The sequence below is a fragment of the Salvelinus alpinus genome, chromosome 13, assembly GCF_045679555.1.
Source record: "Salvelinus alpinus chromosome 13, SLU_Salpinus.1, whole genome shotgun sequence".
In the NCBI taxonomy this organism is placed as follows: Eukaryota; Metazoa; Chordata; class Actinopteri; order Salmoniformes; family Salmonidae; genus Salvelinus; species Salvelinus alpinus.
This window is the reverse complement of record NC_092098.1, coordinates 28,631,406-28,657,335: the sequence shown is the minus strand read 5'-3', so window position 1 is coordinate 28,657,335 and position 25,930 is coordinate 28,631,406. Positions and strand designations below refer to the sequence as shown.

The 25,930-nt window shown below is 44.7% G+C and overlaps 1 protein-coding gene across 4 annotated transcripts in view; it reads left to right on the top strand.

Annotated features, from left to right (window-relative positions):
- The window catches only part of LOC139538054 (protein KIBRA-like), a 46,454-nt gene that overhangs the window by 9,019 nt on the left and 11,505 nt on the right, over window positions 1–25,930 (top strand). For 3 of the 4 annotated variants that reach the window (XM_071339991.1, XM_071339989.1, XM_071339992.1), the window contains exons 6-21: window positions 514–593; window positions 1,682–1,811; window positions 9,158–9,307; window positions 9,546–9,616; window positions 13,421–13,663; window positions 15,113–15,202; window positions 16,671–17,272; window positions 20,671–20,791; window positions 21,428–21,598; window positions 21,818–22,010; window positions 22,334–22,471; window positions 22,627–22,691; window positions 23,029–23,209; window positions 23,506–23,676; window positions 24,026–24,118; window positions 25,426–25,656. In XM_071339991.1, the coding sequence (XP_071196092.1) occupies window positions 514–593; window positions 1,682–1,811; window positions 9,158–9,307; window positions 9,546–9,616; window positions 13,421–13,663; window positions 15,113–15,202; window positions 16,671–17,272; window positions 20,671–20,791; window positions 21,428–21,598; window positions 21,818–22,010; window positions 22,334–22,471; window positions 22,627–22,691; window positions 23,029–23,209; window positions 23,506–23,676; window positions 24,026–24,118; window positions 25,426–25,656 (2,730 nt within the window). The remainder of the gene's footprint in view (window positions 1–513; window positions 594–1,681; window positions 1,812–9,157; window positions 9,308–9,545; window positions 9,617–13,420; window positions 13,664–15,112; window positions 15,203–16,670; window positions 17,273–20,670; window positions 20,792–21,427; window positions 21,599–21,817; window positions 22,011–22,333; window positions 22,472–22,626; window positions 22,692–23,028; window positions 23,210–23,505; window positions 23,677–24,025; window positions 24,119–25,425; window positions 25,657–25,930) is intronic. The other variant, XM_071339990.1, reaches the window with a different exon arrangement.

Below are 25,930 nucleotides of genomic sequence, written 5' to 3'. Positions count from 1 at the left end.
GCACCTTATTCCCTATATAGTGTACTACTTTTGACCAGGGACCATAGGACTGGTCAAAAGCAGTGTACTACATAGGGTACCATTTTGGGACACGTCCCAGAGCTGCCAGTTGGTGTTGCGTAACAGTAATACACTGTTGGATTATTTGTCGATGTTCCCCCCCTCCCTCCACATTTCATAAAAGTACAATAAGCAAATGTTTTAATCATATATTTAATCATATTAGATACAATCAGGTGCATTATCAGTTATATCCTCATTCTTTTTCTGCAAGGAACAAACACGATCGGTTCTATTTGAATCAGCTGTTCCCAAATATAGCCAAATAATAATTTTCTCCGTAATCAATTGTATTGCAACTGGACATTTTTTATTTCAGTAAATGTATGCTGTGGGTTTCTCTCGGGTGAATATGCTGAATATTATCATATTCCCAGTAATCAATAGTATTTTTACCTGGACATTTTTCATTTCAGTGAAATAACTATAGTCCTGTGTGTTTGTCTCCTTTAGGTGAATAAGCTGAAGAGAGACCTAGCCTGCATGAAACAAGAGTTGCAGTATAAAGAGCAGGGCTTTGAAACGCTGAAAGAGTAAGTGCAACCCAACCTCGTTACATAATCACACTTCATCGTAGTAGTAGGCTTCTGCTTTTTCCATACAGTTGCAGAAAGATTCCAGTTGTCAACACATCAACAACCTCGAGGCCCTCAACTCTCACTATAGTCAAAATGGCAACTCCCTGCCATTTACGTAGACAGTGATTTCAACTGTAATTTCAAGCGTGACCTTCAAAAGGGTCAAATATCCCTGTTTTTGCCTGCGAAACACAATTCTCTTGGAGTGCCTGATGTGCTGCTTCTACAATGCGTGTTGTGGAAAAAGCTGTGTCCTGGCTCATTTCTGTAATGTTTGTTTTTGTAAATGAACGACAAGATACATAGTGGTTCTATTGGATTCCAATCCATTCTTCCGTGACCTTCATTTGATATCAAAGACATTTACCAACCCTCATGAAACAATAATAATGTACTAACACAGTAACATCCTATGCCGGTCCTAAACTCTCCTTTCCCAAAGAAAATACCTTAGGGTCTTTATAACATAAGACTGAAATAGAATAAGAGTATCTATTCTAACAGCCAGGTGGAAAAGGCTTACAGAGGCTTCATTTGTTCTAGTTCTCCTTGGCCTGTAATGGAGGAGTGCTGCTCCCCTCCCTCGCATGCACCCTCCCGCCCTCCTTTGCTCTTGGAAGAATGTGGAAAGACCTGTTGTTCCGCTGCACGCATGACTTGCTGATGACTGGCTTTACATATTTGCTGCTGCCGCCACGAATGGATGGTCTCTCTCCCTGTGTCGCTGACAGGCTCTTTCCTCTCTCTCTACACCCGTGGCCCTTTAAATCCAGTTTGACTCCTGTAATGGATCCTGTAATGCATAGTTTCTTATTGTTCACTCCTGTCTAGATTAGATCAGGATGGTTTGAAAGTGGCACAGTAGGATTATCATAGTGAAAATGAAATGTGTTTTTGTAAACAACATCCCTCTTCAACAAACTATAGAATAATAATCTGCGAGCAAAAATGTACAACTCAGATAGCACATCTTCAGGTGTACTATTTAAAGACTGTTTAATAACTCACTCTCTGATTTGTTTCCACCGTGTGCCTCCCTCCAGGATCGACCACAAGGTGTCCAGCGCGCCTTACGGTGTCAAGCTTCACGATGAGCAGGCCATCCTGAACGAGGTCAAGTCCATCCGGGACGCCATCAGCTCCGGGGAGAAGGAGAAACAGGAGCTCATGCAGGTAAGCAGGGACTGTACCACCTGTATATAGCCTCGCTACTGTTATTTTCCCTTTTTTTCCCTTTACCTATCTATTGTTTACCTAATACCTATTTTTTTTACTTAAAAATTGAACTGTTGGTTAGGGCTTGTAATTAAGAATTGGCGCACGTGACAAATAAACATTGATTTGATGGGAAGAGCGGGGGATGAGGGAGGGAGAGGGGTTGGTGAATGGATAAGATGGGATGGTGGTCAGGTGTTGTGTGCAGAGAGAAACTCAGCAAAAAATGAAACGGGCCCTTTTCAGGACCCTGGCCAAAGATAATTCGTAAAGATCCAAATAACTTCACAATTTCCCATGCTTGTTCAATGAACCATAAACAATGAATGAACATGCACTTGTGGAACGGTCGTTTAGACACTAACAGCTTACAGACGGTAGGCAATTAAGGTCACAGTTATGAAAACTTAGGACACTAAAGAGGCCTTTCTACTGACTCTGAAAAACACCAAAAGAAAGATGCCCAGGGTCCCTGCTCATCTGCGTGAATGTGCCTTAGGCATGCTGCAAGGAGGCATGAGGACTGCAGTTGTGGCCAGGGCAATACATTGCAATGTACGTACTGTGAGATGCCTAAGACAGTGCTACAGTGAGACAGTACGGACAGCTGATCGTCCTCTCAGTGGCAGACCACGTGTAACAACACCTGCACAGGATCGGTACATCTAAAGATCACACCTGCGGGACGGGTACAGGATGGCAGCAACAACTGCCCGAGTTACACCAGGAACGCACAATCCCTCAGTCTCTGGTAGACGGGTACTTCTTCGTCTCACATGGCTCAGTTTTCCCTCCGCTGGGGCATCACCCTCCCTCTTTTCCTCTGTCCCCTGCAACCTCTCCGTCTCCCCTCATGTCCCCTCGGCTGAGTGACAGACAGACGAACATACTCATACATATTCCTGCCATGACTTTGCTGCTCAGTCAATGATGCACCAGCAGGCTGAGACTTAGAAGCTGAGACAGAGGAGTGCGTGGGTGGTATTCGCCTGCCTACTTCATGCTCCCAACTCCGCTGAGGAAATGTGGGGTGGGACATGTGTATATATATACACACACACATGCCCCATTTTTAATCTTGGTGGCAGCAGCTGTAGAAAACAACAAACGTGTTTGTTAGTAGGGGCTGGGTTGTGTTTAATAATGCATAGCCCCCATGATTATCTTCCCCCCCACTGGGATGCCTTCCCAGCCTTCTGCCGCTGACAGTTCAGTTGTATGTGTGTTGGCTTTGTAGTGTATGTCTGACTGCAATGTATGAGTACGTTTACATGATCACAAATAATTAGATATTAAACTGATTGTGGCAGTAGACCGATTATTCCATTAGTCATGTAAACACCTTACTTTGCTTATCTTAATCTCGGCGTAAGGTCATATTTTAAGTAAGCATACGCAGATTAAAACACCTGATTTTCTGAGCAATCTTTCAAATTATTAGGACTTTTAAACGCCTTAATCAGCGTGATAGCGGTGTATTTGATCCGCACGTGTTCTAGCACGAACTTCTTCCTTTTGCGCGACCGAAGTGATTTCAGAAGAACAAAGTGTGCATCTTCGAAATTGGTTTCACATATAAACTTCACACTACATGACCTAAAGTATGTGGAAACCCCTTCAAATTAGTGGATTCTGTTATTTCAGCCACATCCCTTACTGACAAGTGTAAAAACATCGAGCACACAGCCATGCAATCTCCATAGACAAACATTGTCAGTAGAATGGCCTGTACTGAAGAGCTCAGTGGCTTTCAACGTGGCATCGTCATAGGATGCCACCTTTCCAACAAGTCATTTGGTCAAATTTCTGCCCAGCTAGAGCTACCCTGGTCAACTGTAAGTGCTGTTATTGTGAAGTGGAAACGGCTAGGAGTGGGACATCCAAGTGCTGAAGCACAAAGCGTGTAAAAATCTTATGTCCTCTGCAACACTCCCTACTGAGTTCCAAACTGCATCTGGAAGCAACGTCAGCACAATAACTTCGTCGGGAGCTTTGTGAAATGGGTTTCCATGCGGAATGCCAAGTGTCGGCTGGAATTGTGTAAAGCTCGCCGCCATTGGCCTCTGGAGCAGTGGAAACACGTTCTCTGAAGTGATTAATTACGTTTCACCATCTGCCAGTCCGACGGACGAATCTGGGTTTGGCGGATGCCAGGAGAACACTACCTGCCCGAAATGCATAGTGCCAACTGTAAAGTTTGGTGGAGGAGGAATAATGCTCTGGGGCTGTTTTTCATGCTTTGGGCTAGGCCCCTTAGTTCCAGTGAAGGGAAATCTAGACGATTCTGTGCTTCCAACTTTGTGGCAATAGTTTGGGGAAGGCCCTTTCCTGTTTCAGCATGACAGTACCCCTGTGCACAAAGCGAGGTACATAAAGAAATGGTTTGTCGAGATCTGTGTGGAAGAACTTGACTGGCCTGCACAGAGCCCTGACCTCAACCCCATCAAACACCTTTGGGATGAAATGGAATTCCGACTGCGAGCCAGGCCTAATCGCCCAACATCAGTGCCCGACCTCACTATGCTTTTGTGGCTGTGTGGAAGCAAGTCCCCACAGCAATGTTCCAACATCTAGTGGAAAGCCTTCCTAGAAGAGTGGAGGCTGTTATGCAGCAAATGGGGGACCAACTACATATTCATGTCCATGATTTTGGATTGAGATGTTCGTCGAGCAGGTGTCCACATACTTCTGGCGATGTAGGGTATACGTTACCTTCGGAAAGTATTCAGACCCCTTTTCCCACATTTTGTTTACGTTACAGCCTTATTCTAAAATGGATTTACATGTTTTTCCTCAGCAATCTACACACAATACCCCATAATGACTAAGCAAAAACTGGTTTGTAGATTTGGAAAGGCACACACCTGTCTAGGTAAGGTCCCACAGTTGACAGTGCATGTCAGAGCAAAAATCAAGCCATGAGGTCAAAGGAATTGTCCGTAGAGCTCTGAGACAAGATTGTGTCGAGGCACAGATCTGGGGAAGGGTACCAAAACATGTCTGCAGCGTTGAAGGTCCCCAAGAACACAGTGGCCTCCATCATTCTTAAATGAAAGTCGTTTGGAACCACCAAGACTCTTCCCAGAGCTGGCTGCCTGGCCAAACTGAGCAATTGGGGGAGAAGGGCCTTGGTCAGGGAGGTGACCAAGAATCTGATGGTCACTGACAGAGCTCTAGAGGTCCTCCTGTGGAGATTGTTGTCCTTCTGGAAGTTTCTCCCATCTCTTCAGCACTCTACCAATCAGGCCTTTAAGGTAGAGTGGCCAGATGGAAGCCACCTCCTCAGTAAAAGACAGCCCGCTTGGAGTTTGCCAAAAGGCACCTAAAGAATCTCAGACCATGAGAAACAAGATTCTTTGGTCTGATGAAACCAATATTGAACTCTTTGGCCTGTATTCCAAGCGTCACATCTGGAAGAAACCAGGCATTATCCCTACGGTGAAGCATGGTGGTGGCAGCATCATGCTGTGGGGATGTTTTTCATCGGCAGGGACTAGGAGACTAGTCCAGGATCGAGGGTAAGTTGAACTGCGCAAAGTACAGAGAGATCCTTGATGAAAACCTGCTCCAGAGCGCTCAGGACCTCCGACTGGAGTGAAGGTTCACGTTCCAACAGGACAACAACCCTAAGCACACAGCCAAGACAACACAGGAGTGGCTTCGGGACAAGTCTCTGAATGTCCTTGAGTGGCCCAACCAGGGCCCGGACTTGAACCCGATCGAACATCTCTGGAGAGACCTGAAAAGTGCTTCAACAAAGTACTGAGTAAAGGGTCTGAATACTTACGTAAATTTGTTATTTCAGTTTTAAATTTGTAATAAATTAGCAAAATGTTCTAAACCTGTTTTTGCTTGTCATTATGGGGTATTGTGTACATTTAATGAGGGGGAAAAAACAATACATTTTAGAATAAGGCTGTTACAAAATGTGGAAAAGGTTAAGCGGTCTGAATACTTTCCAATGGCACTGTATGTCCAAACTCAGAATCAAATACGCGTCACAAAAAAACCATGGTCACTGTGGTAGAACGTTTATTTTGATTGGCTATTTTCTGCATTTATCGAAGTCCCGTAAGGTAGACTGATGAACGTTGTGTGTGTATAAATCGATCTATATGGAACAAAAGCGCAACATGCAACAATTTAGATTTTTTTTTCCTGAGTTACAGTTCATATAAGGAAGTCAGACAATTGAAATTAATTTCACATGATTGGGCCGGGGTGCAGCCATGGGTGGGCCTGGGAGGACTGGGGAGCCAGGACCTGCCAATCAAAATGACTTTTTCCCCACAAAAGGGCTTTATTACAGACAGAAATACTCCCTGAGTTTCATCAGCTGTCTGGGTGGCTGGTCTCAGACGATCTTGCAGGTGAAGAAGCCGGCTGTGGAGGTCCTGTGCTGGCGAGGTGGTCTGCGGTTGTGAGGCCGGTTGGACTTTATGCCAAATTCTCTAAATGACGTAGGCAGCTTATGGTAGAGCAATGAACATTCAATTCTCTGGCAACAGCTCTAGTGAACATTCCTGCATTAGCATGCCAATTGCACACTCCCTCAACTTGAGTTGTCTGTGGCATTGTGTTGTGTGACAAATTTGTACATTTTAGTGGCCTTTTCTTGTCCCCAGCACAAGGTTCACCTGTGTAATGATCATGCTGTTTAATCAGCTTCTTGATATGCCACACCTGTCAGGTGGCTGGATTATCTTGACAAAGAAGAAATGCTCACTAAAAGGGATGTAAACAAATTTGTGCACAACCTTTTTTGAGAAATAAGCTTTTTGTGAGTATGGACAAGTTCTGGGATCTTTAATTTTAGCTCATGAGACTAACACTTTACATGTTGCTTATATTTTTGTTCAGTGTATTATTCTGACCATTCACAATCATATCATTGTGCATGTAACTGTACTGTATGAAGCCTGCCCTACTCAGTCAGCATTGTGTCCAAGGGGAGCCTCGGTGGCCGTCTTCTTTGCTGTTTCTACTTGAAGTGTTTACAATAGTCAAGATGAGTTTTATTCCACTCCATGCTTCAGTGCTGAGCCATGTATGATATCTATCAACAACCTTGAAGATCAGCACAGATTTTTATCACAGCACAGATTTAAGTAGGTTACTGTTTTTGGCCACTGTTGCGAAAAGGTTTCACATTTCAAAAACACATCTTTATGCAATGTACAGTACTCGTCTACAAGTATCTGCCAAAATATTGAAATGCTTGAGTATTTGTGGGAAACAAAGTATATTGAAAGCAGGTGCTTCCACACAGGTATGGTTCCTGAAATAATAAAGAAATTAACATCCCATCATGCTTAGGGTCATGTATAAAAATCTAGGGCAGGCCATTCTTTTGGGTACCATGGTTATGCCCACATAGCATGACAATGCCCCCATCCACAGGGCACGAGTGGTCACTGAATGGTTTGATAAATATGAAAATGATGTATGCCATGTCAGTCACCAGGCTTCAACCCAATTGAACATTTTGAAGTGGCGACTGAGACAGTGTTTTGCACCACCATTAACAAAACACCAAGTTATGGAATGTATTGTGAAAGAATGGTGTCGCATTCCTACAATAGAGTTCCAGACCCTTGTAGAATCTATACCACGGTGCATTGAAACTGTTCTGGTTCATGGTGGCCCAACACCATATTAACCTTTCTAGCGCAGGCGTACCGCTAGCAGAACCCCTCGCCAACATTCTGCTGAAAAGGCAGCGCGGGAAATTCAAAAGTATTTTTTAGAGATATGTAACTTTCACACATTAACAAGTCCAATACAGCAAATGGAAGATAAACATCTTGTTAATCTACCCATCGTGTCCGATTTCTAAAAGGCTTTACAGCGAAAGCACAACATATGATTATGTTAGTTCAGAGCCAAGTCAAAAAAACACACAGCCATTTTCCAGCCAAAGATAGGAGTCACAAAAAGCAGAAATATAGATACAATGAATCACTAACCTTTGATGATCTTCATCAGATGACACTCATAGGACATCATGTTACACAATACATGTATGTTTTGTTCGATAATGTGCATATTTATATCCCAAAATCTCAGTTTACATTGGTGCGTTACGTGCAGTAATGTTTTGATTCCAAAACATCTGGTGATCTTGCAGATAGCCACAGAAATCCCAGAAATACTCATAATAAACATTGATAAAAGATACAAGTGTTATTCACAGAATTAAAGATAGACTTCTCCTTAATGCAACCGCTGTGTCAGATAAAAAAAACCTTACGGAAAAAGCATAATCTGAGTACGGCGCTCAGCCCAATCCAGCCAAAGAAATTTCCACCATGTTGGAGTCAACAGAAGTTAGAAATAACATGATAAATATTCACTTACCTTTGATCTTCATCAGAATGCACTCCCAGGAATCCCAGTTCGACAATAAATGACTGATTTGTTCCATAAAGTCCATCATTTATGTCCAAATAGCCACTAGTTGTTAGCGTGTTCAGCCCAGTAATCCATCTTCATGAGCACTAGGTCCAGAAAAAAACTCAAAGTTCCGTTACAGGTCGTAGAAACATATCAAACGATGTATGGAATCAATCTTTAGGATGTTTTGAACATAAATCATCAATAATGTTCCAACCGGAGAATTCCATCGTCTGTAGCAAAGCATTGGAACGAGAGCTAACTCTGTCGGGAGCGTGTGTCACGAGCCTGAGACACTCTGCCAGACCACTGACTCATTCAGCTCCCATTCCCCCCTTTATAGCAGAAGCCTGAAACAAGTTTCTAAAGACGGTTGACATCTAGTGGAAGCCTTAGGAAGTGCAACTTAACCCCATAGACCCTGTGTATTCGGTAGGCCAAGCTTTGCAAAACTACAAACCTCAGATTTCCCATTTCCTGGTAGGATTTTTCTCAGGTTTTCGCCTGCCATATGAGTTCTGTTATACTCACAGACATCATTCAAACAGTTTTAGAATCTTCAGAGTGTTTTTCTTATCCAATACTACTAATAATATGCATATATTAGCATCTGGGACAGAGTAGCAGGCAGTTTACTCTGGGCACGCATTTCATGAAAAAGTGAAAATGCTGCCCCCTATCCCAAACAGGTTTTAAGACACTTTATGTTGGTGTTTCCTTTTTAGACAGAGACACAGGTAACTGCCTATCTCTGATGATGATATGTGTTATAGATTTAAACCATAGGATAGGAGCTTTGTGAATGTAAGACACACAGCAAAGGTCATAAAACATACTATGCGTGATTCCATTTTGATTTCACTATCTCTGATTTTGTTAAGCCTGTATGTGTTGGTCTCCTCTCCCTGTAGAAACTAGCGGTGCTTAAGGATGGCTTCCAGTTGGACTCAGTGGGTTCTCAGTCTGACCTGTGGGGCAGCAGCCCCTCCCTGGCCAACTCTGAGCTGTCCATCCCTCGCCTCTACTCCGAAGCCGGATCCCAGACCAACATACCTGCTGAGGTGAGCGGGGGGGGGGGGGGGTCTGTTCATTTGGCACGGAAGTTAAAAGACTGAAATTGTGAGCGAATACCTGGACTTGTCCAATAGGAAATGCTCTGTTTTAATTTTCCGTCTCAAAATGTTTTCCTTTGGTGTGCCCTAATGAACAGGAACAAGGTTACAATGCACAGATACTGGTTGCGTCACTAATTGATCAGAATGTAGCTTTGTCACACACCTTGATTTTTGTTTGATATAGTTTGTGACCAACACCAACAACTTGGCAGAGAAGGTGCGACTGAGCCTGAAGTATGAAGAAGCAAATAGAAGGTAACTTGTGTAACCCAGATGACCCATTCCCATCATTTCCAACCCATCAGTCTATATATAAACTCAGCAAAAAAAGTAACGTCCTCTTACTGTCAACTGTGTTTATTTTCAGCAAACTTAACATGTGTAAATATTTGTATGAAAATAAGATTCAACAACTGAGACAAATGGAACAAGTTCCACAGACATGTGACTAACAGGAATGGAATAATGTGTCCCTGACCAAAGGGGGGGTTAAATCAAAAGTAACAGTCAGTATCTGGTGTGGCCACCAGCTGCATTAACTTCTTATGGCTGCGATCCCGTTAACGAGATCGATATGACAACAGCCAGTGAAAAGTGCAGGGCGCCAAATTCAAACAACAGAAATCTCATAATTAAAATTACTCAAACATACAAGTATCTTATACCATTTTAAAGGTAATCTTGTTGTTAATCCCACCACAGTGTCCAATTTCAAAAAGGCTTTACAGCGAAAGCACCACAAACGATTATGTTAGGTCACCGCCAAGTCACAGAAAAACACAGCCATTTTTCCAGCCAACGACAGGAGTCACAAAAAGCAGAAATAGAGATAAAGTTAATCACTAACCTTTGAGGATCTTCATCAGATGACAGTCATAGGACTTCATGTTACACAATACATGTATGTTTGTTTTGTTCGGTAAAGTTCATATTTATATAAAAAAATCTCATTATACATTGGCACGTTATGTTCAGTAGTTCCAAAAACATCCGGTGATTTTGCAGAAAGCCACATCAATTTCCAGAAATACTCATAATAAACGTTGATCAAAGATACAAGTGTTATACATGGAATTTTAGATCCACTTAATGCAACCGCTGTGTCAGATAATAAAAAATTAAAAAAGCTTTACGGAAAAGCAAACCATGCCATGGTTCACCTTTATTTAACCAGGTAGGCTAGTTGAGAACAAGTTCTCATTTACAACTGCGACCTGGCCAAGATAAAGCAAAGCTGTGCGACACAAACAACAACACAGAGGTACACATGGAATTAACAAACATTCAGTCAATAACACAATAGAAAAGTCTATACAATGTGTGCAAATAAGGTAAGGCAATTAATAGGCCATAGTGTGGAAATAATTACAATTTAGCAATTAAACACTGGGGTGATAGATGTGCAAGTAGAGATACTGGGCGTGCAAAGGAGCAAAAAAATAAATAACTGTATGGGGATGAGGTAGTTGGATGGGCAATTTACAGATAGGCTATGTGCAGTGATCTGTGAGCTGCTCTGACAGCTGGTGCTTAAAGTTAGTGAGGGAGATATAAGTCTCCAGCTTCAGTGATTTTTGTAATTCGTTCCAGTCATTGGCAGCAGAGAATTGGAAGGAAAGGCAGCCAAAGGAGGTGTTATGTTTGGGGATGACCAGTGAAATATACCTGCTGGAGCGCGTGCAACGGGTGGGTGCTGCTATGGTGACCAGTGAGCTGAGATAAGGCGGGGCTTTACCTAGCAAAGACTTATAGATGACCTGGAGCCAGTGGGTTTGGCAACGAATATGAAGCGAGGGCCAGCCAATGAGAGCATACAGGTCGCAGTGGTGGGTAGTATATGGGGCTTTGGTAACGGATGGCACTGTGATGGACTGCATCAAATTTGCTGAGTAGAGTGTTGGAGGCTATTTTGTAAATGACATCGCCGAAGTGAAGGATCGGTAGGATAGTCAGTTTTACGGGGGTATGTTTGGCAGCATGAGTGAAGGATGCTTTGTTGCGAAATAGGAAGCCGATTCTTGATTTCATTTTGGATTGGAGATGCTTAATGTGAGTCTGGAAGGAGAGTTTACAATCTAACCAGACACCTAGGTATTTGTAGTAGTCCACATATTCTTAGTCAGAACCGTCCAGAGTAGTGATGCTGGACGGGCGGGCAGGTACGGGCAGCGATTGGTTGAAGAGCATGCATTTAGTTTTACTTCATTTAAGAGCAGTTGGAGGCCACAGAAGGAGAGTTGTATGGCGTTGAAGATCGTCTGGAAGTTTGTTAACACAGTGTCCAAGGAAGGGCCAGAAGTTTACAGAATGGTGTGCGTAGAGGTGGATCAGAGAATCACCAGCAGCAAGAGTGACATCATTGATGTATACAGAGAAAAGAGTCGGCCCGAGAATTGAACCCTGTGGCATCCCCATAGAGACTGCCAGAGGTCCGGACAACAGGCCCTCCGATTTGACACACTGACCTCTATCAGAGAAGTAGTTGGTGAACCAGGCGAGGCAGTAATTTGAGAAACCAAGGCTGTTGAGTCTGCCGATAAGAATGTGGTGATTGACAGAGTCAAGCCTTGGCCAGGTCGATGAATACAGCTGCACAGTATTGTCTCTTATCGATGGCAGTTTTGATATCGTTTAGGACCTTGAGCGTGGCTGAGTTGCACCCATGACCCGCTCAGAAACCAGATGGCATAGAGGAGAAGGTACGGTGGGATTCGAAATGGTCGGTGATCTGTTTGGTAACTTGGCTTTCCAAGATTTTAGAAAGGCAGGGTAGGATAGATATAGGTCTGTAACAGTTTGGGTCTAGAGTGTCTCCCCCTTTGAAGAGGGTGATGACCGCGACAGCTTTCCAATCTTTAGGGATCTCAGATGATACGAAAGAAAGGTTGAACAGGTTAGTAATAAGGGTTGCAACAATTGTGGCGGATAATTTTAGAAAGAGAGGGTCCAGATTGTCTAGCCCAGCTGATTTGTAGGGATCCAGATTTTGCAGCTCTTTCAGAACATCAGCTATCTGGATTTGGGTGAAGGAGAAATGGGGGAGGCTTGGGCAAGTTGCTGTGGGGGGTGCAGAGCTGTTGACTGGGGTAGGGGTAGCCAGGTGGAAAGCATGGCCAGCCGTAGAAAAATGCTTATTGAAATTCTCAATTATTGTGGATTTATCAGTGGTAACAGTGTTTCCTTGCCTCAGTGCAGTGGGCAGCTGGGAGGAGGTGCTCTTATTCTCCATGGACTTTACAGTGTCCCAGAACTTTTTGGAGTTTGTGCTACAGGATGCACATTTCTGTTTGAAAAAGCTAGCCTTTGCTTTCCTAACTGCCTGTGTATATTGGTTCGTAACTTCCCTGAAAAGTGTGACCTTAATTGCCTACCGTCTGTAAGCTGTTAGTGTCTTAAAGACCGTTCCACAGGTGCATGTTCATGAATTGTTTATGGTTCATTGAACAAGCATGGGAAACAGTGTTGAAACCCTTTACAATGAAGATCTGTGAAGTTATTTGGATTTTTACAAATTTTCTTTGAAAGACAGGGTCCTGAAAAAGGGACGTTTCTTTTTTTGCTGAGTTATATAAGTAACAAGTAATTAAAGAGCAGCAGTAAAATAACAATAGCGAGACTATGTTCAGTCAATGTGCGGGGGCACCGGTTAGTCGAGGTAATGTGTACATGTAGGTAGTTATTAAAGTGACTATGCATAGGTAATAACAGAGAGTAGCAGTGGTGTAAAAGAGGGAGCAGGGTGGGGGAGAAATGCAAATAGTGTGGGTAGCCATTTGATTAGCTCATGAGCCCTTATAATGACTTAGAAGCCTAATAAGTCATATGTCTTTTAAACCTTTAAATAGAACTTAAGTAGCCTTACAAGAAGCCTTGGCTTGTGTGAGCCGGAACGGCTCGTAGGAGCCTGTTTCCTGTTTTTGTAGCATCAGGCAGCTTGATGTACAAGTACACCCCCTGGACTCAAGTCTATTGCAGGGCCTTAGAAAAGGAGAACATATAAATACAACATAATAGAACATTAAATATACACTCTCTATGCTCTCCTCCCTCCACCTCCAGGATTGCCACCATCGAGGTGCAGATAGCCAAGCTGGACAGTGAGGCGTGGCCAGGGCTGCTGGACCCAGAGCGTGACCGCCTCATCCTCATCAATGAGAAGGAGGAGCTACTCAAGGAGCTGCAATACATCAAGCCTTGCAAGAAAGTGCCTGATGACCAGGAGAAGATAGAGACACAGAAGAAAAGGCTTGAGAGAGACCTGCAGGCTGCCAGGGACAACCAGAGCAAGGCCCTGACCGAGAGGTGAGGGGAGAGGATTTATAGCTACTTGGCGGGGTGCAAAGTCACTGCAAACATTGTGGGCAGCAAACACAAAATTGTTTAATTAGAACAGTGTGAGGCTAAATTGTTTGGGCAGTAAAGGTGGGGGAAACCTTGGTCAACATGGGGCTTACAGACATATTGAGTGATCATGGCCAGGGAAAGAGGGATAAATGAGAGAGGGAACAGAGCTGCACACCAGGAAAGCATCATGGTCACATACAATAATACAGGAGATGAAATTAGTCACTCTCTGTTCTCAGTGAACTTTTGCCACTTTGGAGTTCGTGTTCCATTAGTCAGCACCTCGCAAAAAGAGTGCATTTTTAAATTTGTTTTATACAGCACCTGTTAATGCTAGTGAGGGAACGGGTCAGCGGGGCTGTTGCGTGAAGGAGAGAGGAGGCCTTTGGAACCCCGCTGGAACTAGGCTACAGTATATTCACTGACAGGGAATAGATAGGCAGAGCAAGGCCCACTGCCCTGCTGATAACAACCTACTCTACTGTACTTTAACTGCAGTGAAAAGACATGGTGTAAGTAGTATGACTGTTACATAAACCCAGAAGGTCTACTCCCTGATGGGGACCTGGTGTTAGATGGGACCCCTTGGCTCTGGGCCTACAGAGAGCTAAACAAATAGTGTTCATTCTGGTTTCTAACTATGGAAAACACATTGACCTCTTGCAGGGTTGAATCAACATTACTGTCAACCAGTTTGAAAAGCACTGCACTCTATGTTTACAAAATGTTAGTCTGTCAACCCTGTAAGAGTTAACTCCAAGACACACAACACACGGTTGGTTACCTCTGCTCTTTTTGTTGTGTTGGATGCTTTGATCCGCATAGCCCTTTTTCATGACATTCCTGGTTCATGGTTGTGATTGGATCACAGACCATAGACATTGATAGTGTAGTGTAGAAGCCCCTCCCCCTAGCCTCTTACCTGGAACTAGCCTTCTCTAAGGTCCATACTTAATGTTTAGTTGTTGGAAATCTGCACTCTGGATGAGGTAACCAAGGGGACTACACCAATTAGGCCTATTTTCGCTCTTTCTCTTCTATTTCTCTCTTACTTTCCCATATATCCTCTTTCCTTCTCTAATTATCTTTCACTCTCCCCCACTCATCTCTCTCTCCCATATGTAACCCAAGCATCACAAACAGGGGATGTAGGGTGGACGCAAAATAGCCTTTTTTAACAAGCTGGTTTAATATCTAAAGTCAGAAGTATCTGCTCGTTGAGGAAGAAAATAACCTTTAGCTCTTATAACTGTTTATAATTCTGTAATTATTTTGTTTGTAAGAACATTGTATTAAGATGTTTTAATTATGTATTTGTATGGTCATGTAGTTGATTGTTTCTTCTGCTTGCTACTACATTATCATTTTTTTTACCTAACATTTCTGGTGTTTTGTCTTTTCTATCAGATTGAGATTGCACTGTAAGAGGAACAAGCTGGTGAGAGAGCTGGAGGAGATGGTTCGCCTGGCCTCATCACTACACACTCAGCTCAAGAGGTACATTTACTCACCTAAACAACACATTCAGCAACTGTCACCCAGCTGTAACACAGCACTACCACGCTGCCAGTTCAGGAGGTACAATCACTTAAATGTATCGACTTGAAATGTAAACTCCTATTGCACAACTGAATGCGCATATTCCAAATGAAAAATGAATAAGAAGACCTTGGAGACATGGGCAATGTTTTAACTGTGGAGGGCTTGGCATTTTAGATTTACCTCACAACCCTGCCTGGTGCCTTGAGCCTACCCACAACCCTTTGAGGGGAAGGAGTGAAACTTCAATCCAGGGTCTTCAAAGGTCTACATTCACCTCATCTTAAACAAATGTCTTTCATTTATAGAGCTCCATAAATTCACATAAGATTCTAGACTACAGTATTTTATCTTCTGAGTGGCTCGTATGATTCATTCAGTTCTATGAGGGACTGTTGGTCTTAAAAGAGAATGAGAGAGGGATAGGACATTGCGAATTTAACCTTTACTCTAAAAGCTTAAGATGTGTCCTATACCTATACTATACTGTTTTTGTAAAGTCAATTTGAATTTCAGCTCTGAAACAGGAGTGTGTTTCAAAAATGGACTCTGAAACTGAAGCTGTGTTTTATAAGATGTGAAGTCTCTGTAAGAGAGTCATATATGTATTAAAGCTTTTTTCAAAAGGTGCTCTTCATACTCTCGTTTAATCAAACAAATAACTTCAACAATAGTGTTAGTCTCTTTCTCTCTCTGTTTTTGTTCTTATCATGTATAATTCATCCTGTTTCTAGCTGATATACATCAAAGGGCTGAGATGCAGAGAAAAACTCCCCTGTGTCTTTCCTAATGAGCTTGCCAAGCTTTAATTACTATGTTTTCTGTCGAGTAGACACTGCATTTGAAGTTACTGAGGGCCAAAAGATGGGGGAACAGAGGAGAACAAAATTAGGAAAATTTGGTTGGAGTACGCTCCTAGCTCTTCTAACACTGTGGTCCTCTCTCTCCCTCTCCCTTTATCCCCCGTCCACTCCGCTTTTCGCGCCCTCCTTTTTGCTGCCCCCAATTTCTCTCTCTCGCTGCCCTCTTTCTGTATTGTTCTCTCCTCCTCCCCATCCCCTCTGATTTTCTCTCTCCTCTCCATCTCCCCTCTCTATGCCTTCTTTCTGTCAAATTTTCTTTCCATCTTCCTCCTCATCCAACCCTCTCCTCTCTGCCCCTCCCTCCCTCCCTCCCTCCCTCCCTCCCTCCCTCCCTCCCTCCCTCCCTCCCTCCCTCCCTCCCTCCCTCCCTCCCTCCCTCCCTCCCTCCCTCCCTCCCTCCCTGCCCTCCCTCCCTCCCTCCCTCCCTCCCGCCCTCCCTCCCTCCCTCCCTCTCTGCCTCCCTCCCCTCTCTGCCTCCCTCCCCTCTCTGCCTCCCTCCCCTCTCTGCCTCCCTCCCCTCTCTGCCTCTCTCTCCTCCTTCCTCCCCATCTCTCTTCCTGCAGTCTTTCGGCCAGCACACTGTCGTGTTCCTCAGGCAGCAGCCGTGGCTCTCTGACCTCCAGCCGGGGCTCTTTGGCCACAACGTCATCCCTGGGCTCCACCTCCTCCCTGAGCTTCACAGATATCTACCTGGAGCAGCCTGAGCTGAGAGACCCAGACTTCCAGAACAAATTGGACTCCCTACTGCAGGAGGGTGGCCCAGGGGTCAGCTACCGGCCCTCCAGCTCCATCACCACCATCCACGAACACGAGGTGGTCGCTGGGGGAGAGAGAGCGGGCGACAAGGGGGGTGTTGTCGGTGGGGGAGCAGAGGCCAGAACCAGGCTACAGGCGCTGAGACTATCAGAGACGCCAAGGTCCATCAGTTCACTGTCGCCGAGGTCTTCAATGTCGTCGCTCTCGCCGCCCTGCTCGCCGCTGGTCACGGACTCTATATTCCTCTCCGGGGAGAGGTTTGCGGGACCAGGGGGCCCAGGGGGGGGGCTGGACATGGAGCTGCATAGCAGGCTGACTGAGCTAGGGCTGGGGTTGGACAAGGAGGAGCAGCAGCACTCTGGAGGGGTGGAGCAGGATGCCACTACCATAGCTGGAGAGATGTTTAAAGGTACAGTCACTTTCTGTCTATCTGATATTATTTAAGCTCTCTTTTAATGTCAGGAGAGCGACTGTATTACCTGCTACTGTAGACTTGTGTAGTGTTGGTGTATAGTGGACTGTATGGTCCTCATGTCCATTGTGAACCGTAAAGAATGAATATGTTTAAGATCCACACAAAACGCATTACAAGTCATAGAAATATCAGTGTCAGCAACACACTAAGATATGAACGTAAATATACAGTGAGTGTACAGAACATGCTCTTTCCAAGACATAGACTGACCAGGTGAAAGCTACGATTCCTTATTAATGTCACCTATTAAATACACTTCAATCAGTGTAGATGAAGGGGAGGAGACAGGTAAAAAAACGAGTTTTAAGACTTGATAGTTGAGACATGGATTGTGTATGTGTGCCATTCAGAGGGTGAATGGGCAAGACAAGATTTAAGTGCCTTTGAACGGGGTATAGTAGTAAGTGCCAGGCGCACCAATTTGAGTGTCAAGAACTGCAACTCAGCTGGGTTTTTCACACTCAACAGTTTCCCATGTGTATCAAGAACGGTCCACCACCCAAAGGACATCCAGCTAACTTGACACAACTGTGGGAAGCATTGGAGTCAACATCCCAGCATCCCTGTTGAATACTTTCGACACCTTGCAGAGTCCATGCCCCGACTAATTGAGACTTCTCTGAGGGCAAAAGAGGGTGCAACTCAATATTAGGAAGGTGTCCCTAATGTTTTGTACACTCAGTGTATATGGGTGTTTCAGTTTACGTCAGGGAGCAGGATATAGGTTTCCTGTAGTAGTAGATGTTTAGTTGCATAATGGCAAGCCTGCACAGTGTGACCTAGAGAGAGAGACAGGGCTGTATTAGGCTGCACAGTGTGACCCAGAGAGAGAGCTTTATTAGCCTGCACAGTGTGACCCAGAGAGAGAGACAGGGCTGTATTAGGCTGCACAGTGTGACCCAGAGAGAGAGCTGTATTGGCCTGCACAGTGTGACCCAGAGAGAGAGCTGTATTAGCCTGCACAGTGTGACCCAGAGAGAGAGCTGTATTAGCCTGCACAGTGTGACCCAGAGAGAGAGCTGTATTAGCCTGCACAGTGTGACCCAGAGAGAGAGCTGTATTAGCCTGCACAGTGTGACCCAGAGAGAGAGCTGTATTAGCCTGCACAGTGTGACCCAGAGAGAGAGCTGTATTAGCCTGCACAGTGTGACCCAGAGAGAGAGACAGAGATGTATTAGCCTGCACAGTGTGACCCAGAGAGAGAGACAGGGCTGTATTAGCCTGCACAGTGTGACCCAGAGAGAGAGCTGTATTAGCCTGCACAGTGTGACCCAGAGAGAGAGCTGTATTAGCCTGCACAGTGTGACCCAGAGAGAGAGCTGTATTAGCCTGCACAGTGTGACCCAGAGAGAGAGCTGTATTAGCCTGCACAGTGTGACCCAGAGAGAGAGATGTATTAGCCTGCACAGTGTGACCCAGAGAGAGAGACAGGGCTGTATTAGCCTGCACAGTGTGACCCAGAGAGAGAGACAGGGCTGTATTAGCCTGCACAGTGTGACCCAGAGAGAGAGACAGGGCTGTATTAGGCTGCACAGTGTGACCCAGAGAGAGAGCTGTATTAGCCTGCACAGTGTGACCCAGAGAGAGAGACAGGGCTGTATTAGCCTGCACAGTGTGACCCAGAGAGAGAGCTGTATTAGCAGGCGCTTGTGATGTAACGCACACCTCCATTCAAGACTGGACTGAAAGGTCAGGCTTCCACCTCATCCACTGTAGTACAGTGGGGCAAAAAAGTATTTAGTCAGCCACCAATTGTGCAAGTTCTCCCACTTAAAAAGATGAGAGAGGCCTGTAATTTTCATCATAGGTACACTTCAACTATGACAGACAAAATGAGAGAAAAATAATCCAGAAAATCACGTTGTAGGATTTTTAATGAATTTATTTGCAAATTATGGTGGAAAATAAGTATTTGGTCAATAACAAAAGTTTATCTCAATACTTTGTTATATACCCTTTGTTGGCAATGACAGAGGTCAAACGTTTTCTGTAAGTCTTCACAAGGTTTTCACACACTGTTGCTGTTATTTTGGCCCATTCCTCCATGCAGATCTCCTCTAGCGCAAAAATCCCAGAACCACACGGGGGGACCTAGTGAATGACCTGCAGAGAGCTGGGACCAAAGTAACAAAGCCTACCATCAGTAACACACTACGCCGCCAGGGACTCAAATCCTGCAGTGCCAGACGTGTCCCCCTACTTAAGCCAGTACATGTCCAGGCACGTCTGAAGTTTGCGAGAGAGCATTTGGATGATCCAGAAGAAGATTGGGAGAATGTCATATGGTCAGATGAAACCAAAATATAACTTTTTGGTAAAAACTCAACTCGTTGTGTTTGGAGGACAAAGAATGCTGAGTTGCATCCAAAGAACACCATACCTACTGTGAAGCATGGGGGTGGAAACATCATGCTTTGGGGCTGTTTTTCTGCAAAGGGATCAGGACGACTGATCCGTGTAAAGGACAGAATGAATGGGGCCATGTATCGTGAGATTTTGAGTGAAAACCTCCTTCCATCAGCAAGGGCATTGAAGATGAAACGTGGCTGGGTCTTTCAGCATGACAATGATCCCAAACACACCGCCTGGGCAACGAAGGAGTGGCTTCGTAAGAAGCATTACAAGGTCCTGGAGTGGCCTAGCCAGTCTCCAGATCTCAACCCCATAGAAAATCTTTGGAGGGAGTTGAAAGTCCGTGTTGCCCAGCAACAGCCCCAAAACATCACTGCTTTAGGAGAGCTGTGCATGGAGGAATGGGCCAAAATAACATCAACAGTGTGTGAAAACCTTGTGAAGACTTACAGAAAACGTTTGACCTCTGTCATTGCCAACAAAGGGTATATAACAAAGTATTGAGATAAACTTTTGTTATTGACCAAATACTTATTTTCCACCATAATTAGCAAATAAATTCATAAAAAATCCTACAATGTGATTTTCTGGATTTTTTTTCCTTCTCATTTTGTCTGTCATAGTTGAAGTGTACCTATGATGAAAATTACAGGCCTCTCTCATCTTTTTAAGTGGGAGAACTTGCACAATTGGTGGCTGACTAAATACTTTTTTGCCCCACTATAGGTGTGGGTGTGCACCTCATGTGGAATTCAAGATTGCACCTGAAACCTGATTGCGAGTGGGGGCACACCGGGGTGAGGAGGGAGAGAGAGGGGGTTAAGTTACAGCCCACTGTTAACTGTATGGTTTACTCCAGCTATGCAACTCTGCACCGGTTCCCATGACCGCCATGGGGGAAAGGTTGTGACAAGGTGTTTCTCTACACTCCTCTTGTCCTCCCTGTTTTCCTCTCCTCTTCCAACCCCCTCTTCCCCTAGATGCCATAGTGCACGCCAGAGGGACGGTGGGGGCGGGGCCTAAGAAGATGGGCGTGACGTCAGCAGTGTCTGATGAGTCGGTGGCGGGTGACAGCGGGGTGTACGAGCCCTCAGAGACGAGGTGGGTACTGTAGAAGGCCATTGGGTCACCTGGAGGAGAGGTGTCTACCTAATTGCTTTACTCTGGAGTAAGACTTAAGACCATGTTCAGTAGCCTGAACCTTCACGGATAGTAATGAAAGATGGTGCTTCATTAACACCCCTATCTGATCCACTTAGTATTGCACTAATGTTAGGAGGGCGTGCAGTATATACAGTAATTAAGGTCAAACACGATGTTGTATTTTTGGGGGGATTAGGTCAGGGTATCCAGTAACTTCTAGATGTGTATGTAAATGAAGTTATTCAGAAAGGTAGAACTCAAATTGGAGATGTATGATCTAATGGTTTATCTATTCGTGTATCTATTACTATTAGAAAGAGACAAGCTGTCTGCAGTACTATGTTTTGTTTGAACTGTTTGACCATAGAACCTGAGGGCCATAACTGATGGCAACATACATGTCCCTCTCATAACTTACTGTGGTGTTTGAAGTCTGGTAGCCAGATCTGTTCAGACTGATGTCCCCACTAGAATATCAGTGACATGACTTCAAATGGAAGGTTGGTGGCTAATTCACAAACCGGGTTTTGCTTCCTGGTACTGTATTTGATAGCAGCTTTGTGGATCTAACCCTGTATGTGTCACTTTTCCCAGGTCAGTCCTCCCTGCAGAGCTGCTGGTGGGCTATGAGGAGAGGGGAGGACCACTAGGCTGTGCCCAGGTCAGACTGGGCCTGAAGTACGAGGTGAAAGACAAGCGCTTCACCGTGTTCGTCATGCAGCTCTCCAATTGCAGCGTCCTCGTACTGCCACCAGACCACAAAATGTATATAGCAAAGTTGCCATTTCTCTTTGCTTTAGGAGTGAATGACTGTCATTACTTGGTTATTTGAAACACCTTTTCAATGACTGTGTGCATATGCTGTGTGTAGATGTCTTTGTTCCCACTTCTCATCAATTAGGTTTGTTTGTATTGAAAGTACTGTATGTTTCCTCTGTCCTCAAATTGTCTTGAGGTGTTTAACTGTGTGTGTCTCCTCCATAGATACATCCGTGTGGCGGTGCTCCCGTGCTCAGAGTCCACCTGCTGCCTCTTCCGGACGCGCAGCTCTCTCCCCCAGGACATTGTGGAGGTCAACGAAGTCTTCGGTGTCCAGATGGCCCACAATGCCCTGCGGCAGAAGACCCTGAGGGTGGACATATGCCACACCAGCCTGTCCGGCCGTGAGGAGTGTCTTGTGAGTGTAACGACTGTCGCTGGTCTGTCACTCATCTCTCAATTCAGCATCAACATAACAAACAGTCCACACCCAGACAGTGCAAACACTTGTATGTGGTGTATTTGCTAAGTATACATTGAAATTCCAATGTATACCTTTTAGCTTTCCATTGTGTTGTCAATGAGTCATATAACAGTGGTTTATTGCTGTTAGTGGATAAAAGCTTTTTGTCCTTCCTAACACTCCGTACTGTCTCAAGCATGAAGTCGGTTACAACAGTGTGTAACATCGTTCAGTAGACTGCTTTTTAACTCTTGTACTGCTTCCTGTCCTATGGGCAGGCTGGTGCTCAGATAAGCCTGGCTGATGTCAACACCTCTGGGGAGAGATGTGTCAAGAGCTACAACCTCCTCAGCTACTCCTTCATGCCCCAGATCAATAACAAGGACAAGACTGGGACGGCTCTGCAGTCTGAAAGGGTAACATAGACATTCATTCATCATCTATAGCAATGGCCTGCATTTCAAAAGGAAATTGATCTGTTAAGGTGAATCTGTATGGAAGTGTTATGAATGTGTAAACATACTGTATGTAATGAATGCATGTAACAGATGAGTAACAATGTGTGTTCCAGAGCTCTGTCCCCACCACAGAGAGAGTAGCAGGCAGTCTGGAGGGTGCACCAGAGGAGGATGAATGGTGAGCGCTCCCTTCACTAACAGAACCTTTATCCTGTTATTCTCCTCCCCATTATGACCTCTACAGAGGATAGGCCCTTCTGTACTCGTCACGGTCAATGAGGGAGATCTTGTGTCTCACACAGACTCACCTCCCCCAGTTGAATAATTGTTCCCTCCCTTCCCCCTCTCCCACGGGAATAAGCTCAGACATTGAGTGTAGATGTTGAAAGCCCAGAGGCACACTAACCACCCCTCCTCCCCCACAGCCCCTCGCATGTAGAATGGGGAAGGTGAATAACTGACAGGTTGCTCCCTCCCTCTCTCTCCTTACCTCCCTCCCTCTGTCGGTCTGATAGTGTTTCAACCCTCTACAGGCACAGTGAAGAGCTGGAAGGTGAAGTGTTTGAAGATGAGGAAGATGACCACATAGAGGGGGTGGGACCTCTAGAGGAAGAGGAGGAGCTATATCCTGACGGCAGCCAATGGGAGGGAGAGGTGACAACCAAACCGACTGGAACAGGAACCATGGCTGAGAGGGTATGTGGAGACTCCATTATACTACTGTATATGAATATTATTTTATTTGATATTATTTGACCTATTTCCAGATGATGTTCATGGGAAGTATTTGAGTAAAAACATGTGTGTTCATTTGATTCAAACTCAACAGTTCTGCAAACTCATTGATATGCAGACTAACAAATGTGCTGTATGACTTGACTATGAATGACTTGATCAGAGTTGGAATTGAACATAACAGTACATTTGTAAGCCAAGATTGACTATGTAAAACATAGCCTTCATTGTAAACTGTTCTCCTGCTCCGTCCCCAGGTGAACAAGGAGACCAGTACCAGCCACCACCACCATGTCTCCTCCTCGGTGGTCCGGCCAAAGGAGCGTCGGCCCCACCATGTTCCCCAGCAGAATGCCTTCTTCCAGGGCAACACCATCATCCGCTCCAAGACCTTCTCCCCTGGGCCCCAGAGCCAGTACATCTGCCGGGTGAGGGCAGCCGCTCTAGTGTATACAATACATAGACATATTTAGTACATATCTAATATATAGTAGTACATATCTATGCTAGATATACATTTATATTTGTACATATCTACTCAAAAACACATTCAGACAAACTGAATTATTTATATAGCCTCTAACTATAGCCTCGTTTTTTTAATGTTATCTGTTAAATGACTGAAATGTTAAATACAGTTCACTTTGACTACTGTTTTCAGTTGTGCTTAGCTTTGGAAAGCATCCCAAACCCAACGGAAGCTGTCGTTCATGCCCTTTTTGTTCCAACTTTGTTTTCTTTCTGTTTGTTTTTGCCGTTCTACTGTGTGATGATCAGATCAACCGCAGTGACAGTGACAGCTCCACTCTGTCAAAGAAGTCTCCTTTCGTCAGGAACGCATCAGAGAGACGCAGCATGCGCATGAAGAAGGTAGAAACTACCCACTTAGTATCCATCCCACAAAAGTACATAGATCAGGGGTCGGCAACAGGCGGCTCGTGGGCCAAAACTGGCTTGCGAGTGATTATTATTATTTTTTAATTAGGTGGGAGGCACCCCAAAGTTTAGTGTTTGGTCAGGATTTTCTCTTTTTGTTTAAAAGAAATCCTGCAAAATCACCAGGAATTCAGCTAAAAATGTTTAATTTAGGAAATCTGTCCCTAAGTATCCCCACAAATAAAAAGAGATGTGATCATGTCTCAATGTAATCAAGGAATGAAATTATTGATATTTTCAAATACGTTCTCTTTTTGAGATTAATTGTGGTCAATTTGCAGTGTGCCCCCTGTCCACCCGCTCCGACAAAAATCGACCCGCGGCTGAATCTAGTTCCCTTCCCCTGCTGTAGATCCTATCTATCATTCTTTATTTTTATGCTGCATAAATACCCACTTTGTATTTATCATTTTACACACAATAGAGATCCTGTCTATCGTTCTATGTTTCTATGATATAAATACCAATTTAACTTTCCATTTCTGTCTTGTTAGCCAAGGTTCTTAGTATAACAAGCACTTTTTCTTCCTGTTCTGTCTGTCCCTGTCTGTCTCTGTCTGTCTGTCTCTCTCTCGATCTGTTCCTGTCTGTATGTCTCTCTGTCTCTGTGTCCGTCTCTCTCTGTCTCTCTCTCTCTCTCTCCCTCTCTCTATGTTTCTCTCTCTCTCCGTCTCTCTGTCTCTGTTTCTCTCTCTGTTTCTCTCTTTGTCTCTGTCTCTGTGTGTCTGTCTCTCTGTGTGTCTGTCTCTCTGTGTCTTTCTCGCTCTCTTTCTGTCTGTCTCGCTCTCTTTCTGTCTGTCTGTCTCTCTGTGTGTCTGTCTCTCTCTCTCTCTGTGTCTGTCTCTCTCTGTCTCTTTCTGTCTTTGTTTCTCTCACTCTTTATGTGTGTATGTTCAAACTGACAGTCTAATAGTGCAGTCGAGTCTCAGGCTGTGGCCACATTAGTTATTCTCAAAGGGAGACATTTACATTTTTGCTTTCCCAGACCTAGCGAGGCCCGGCCTTCAGTAAAAGTGAGTCTTAATATTTAATGGCTGGTTTAATTTTTAATGCAGCTTGACATTCCCTGGCCTCTAATGCTGGGCCCAGGAGTGAACTCTGTCCAGGACAGGGAGGACTACTGGGAGGAGAGGCCACTGGGGATAAGAATTTGTTCTTAACTGCTTTGTCTCCCTGTACCTCCTTATGTGTGTGAGGAAGAGAGATGTGTGAGAGATCACTAACCCACCATTTCCCCCCAGCCCTCGGTGCCGGTGCGGAGCCTGGACGGGCTGCTGCGGACCAGTCTGGACCTAGAGCTGGACCTGCAGGTGTCCAGGACACGCCACACGCGACTGGCTCAGGAGCTGCGTGTCCTCAGGGAGCTGAAGGAGCAGCTGGAGAGGGCACGGCAGCAGGGAACCAGAGATCTCCCCACCTGGGTGCAGGACGACGAGCGCTTTCGTCTGCTTCTCAGACAGGCCGAGAAACAGGTGGGAGAGGGAGATTATTATTTATTTACCTTTATTTAACTTCTTATGGCTGTAATCCCGTTAACGGGCTGATATGATAACAGTCAGTGAAAGTGCAGGGCGCCAAATTCAAACAACAGAAATCTCATAATTAAAATTCCTCAAACATACATGTATCTTATACCATTTTAAAGGTAATCTTGTTGTTAATCCCACCAAAGTCCAATTTCAAATAGGCTTTACAGCGAAAGCACCACAAACGATTATGTTAGGTCACCGCAAAATCATAGACAAA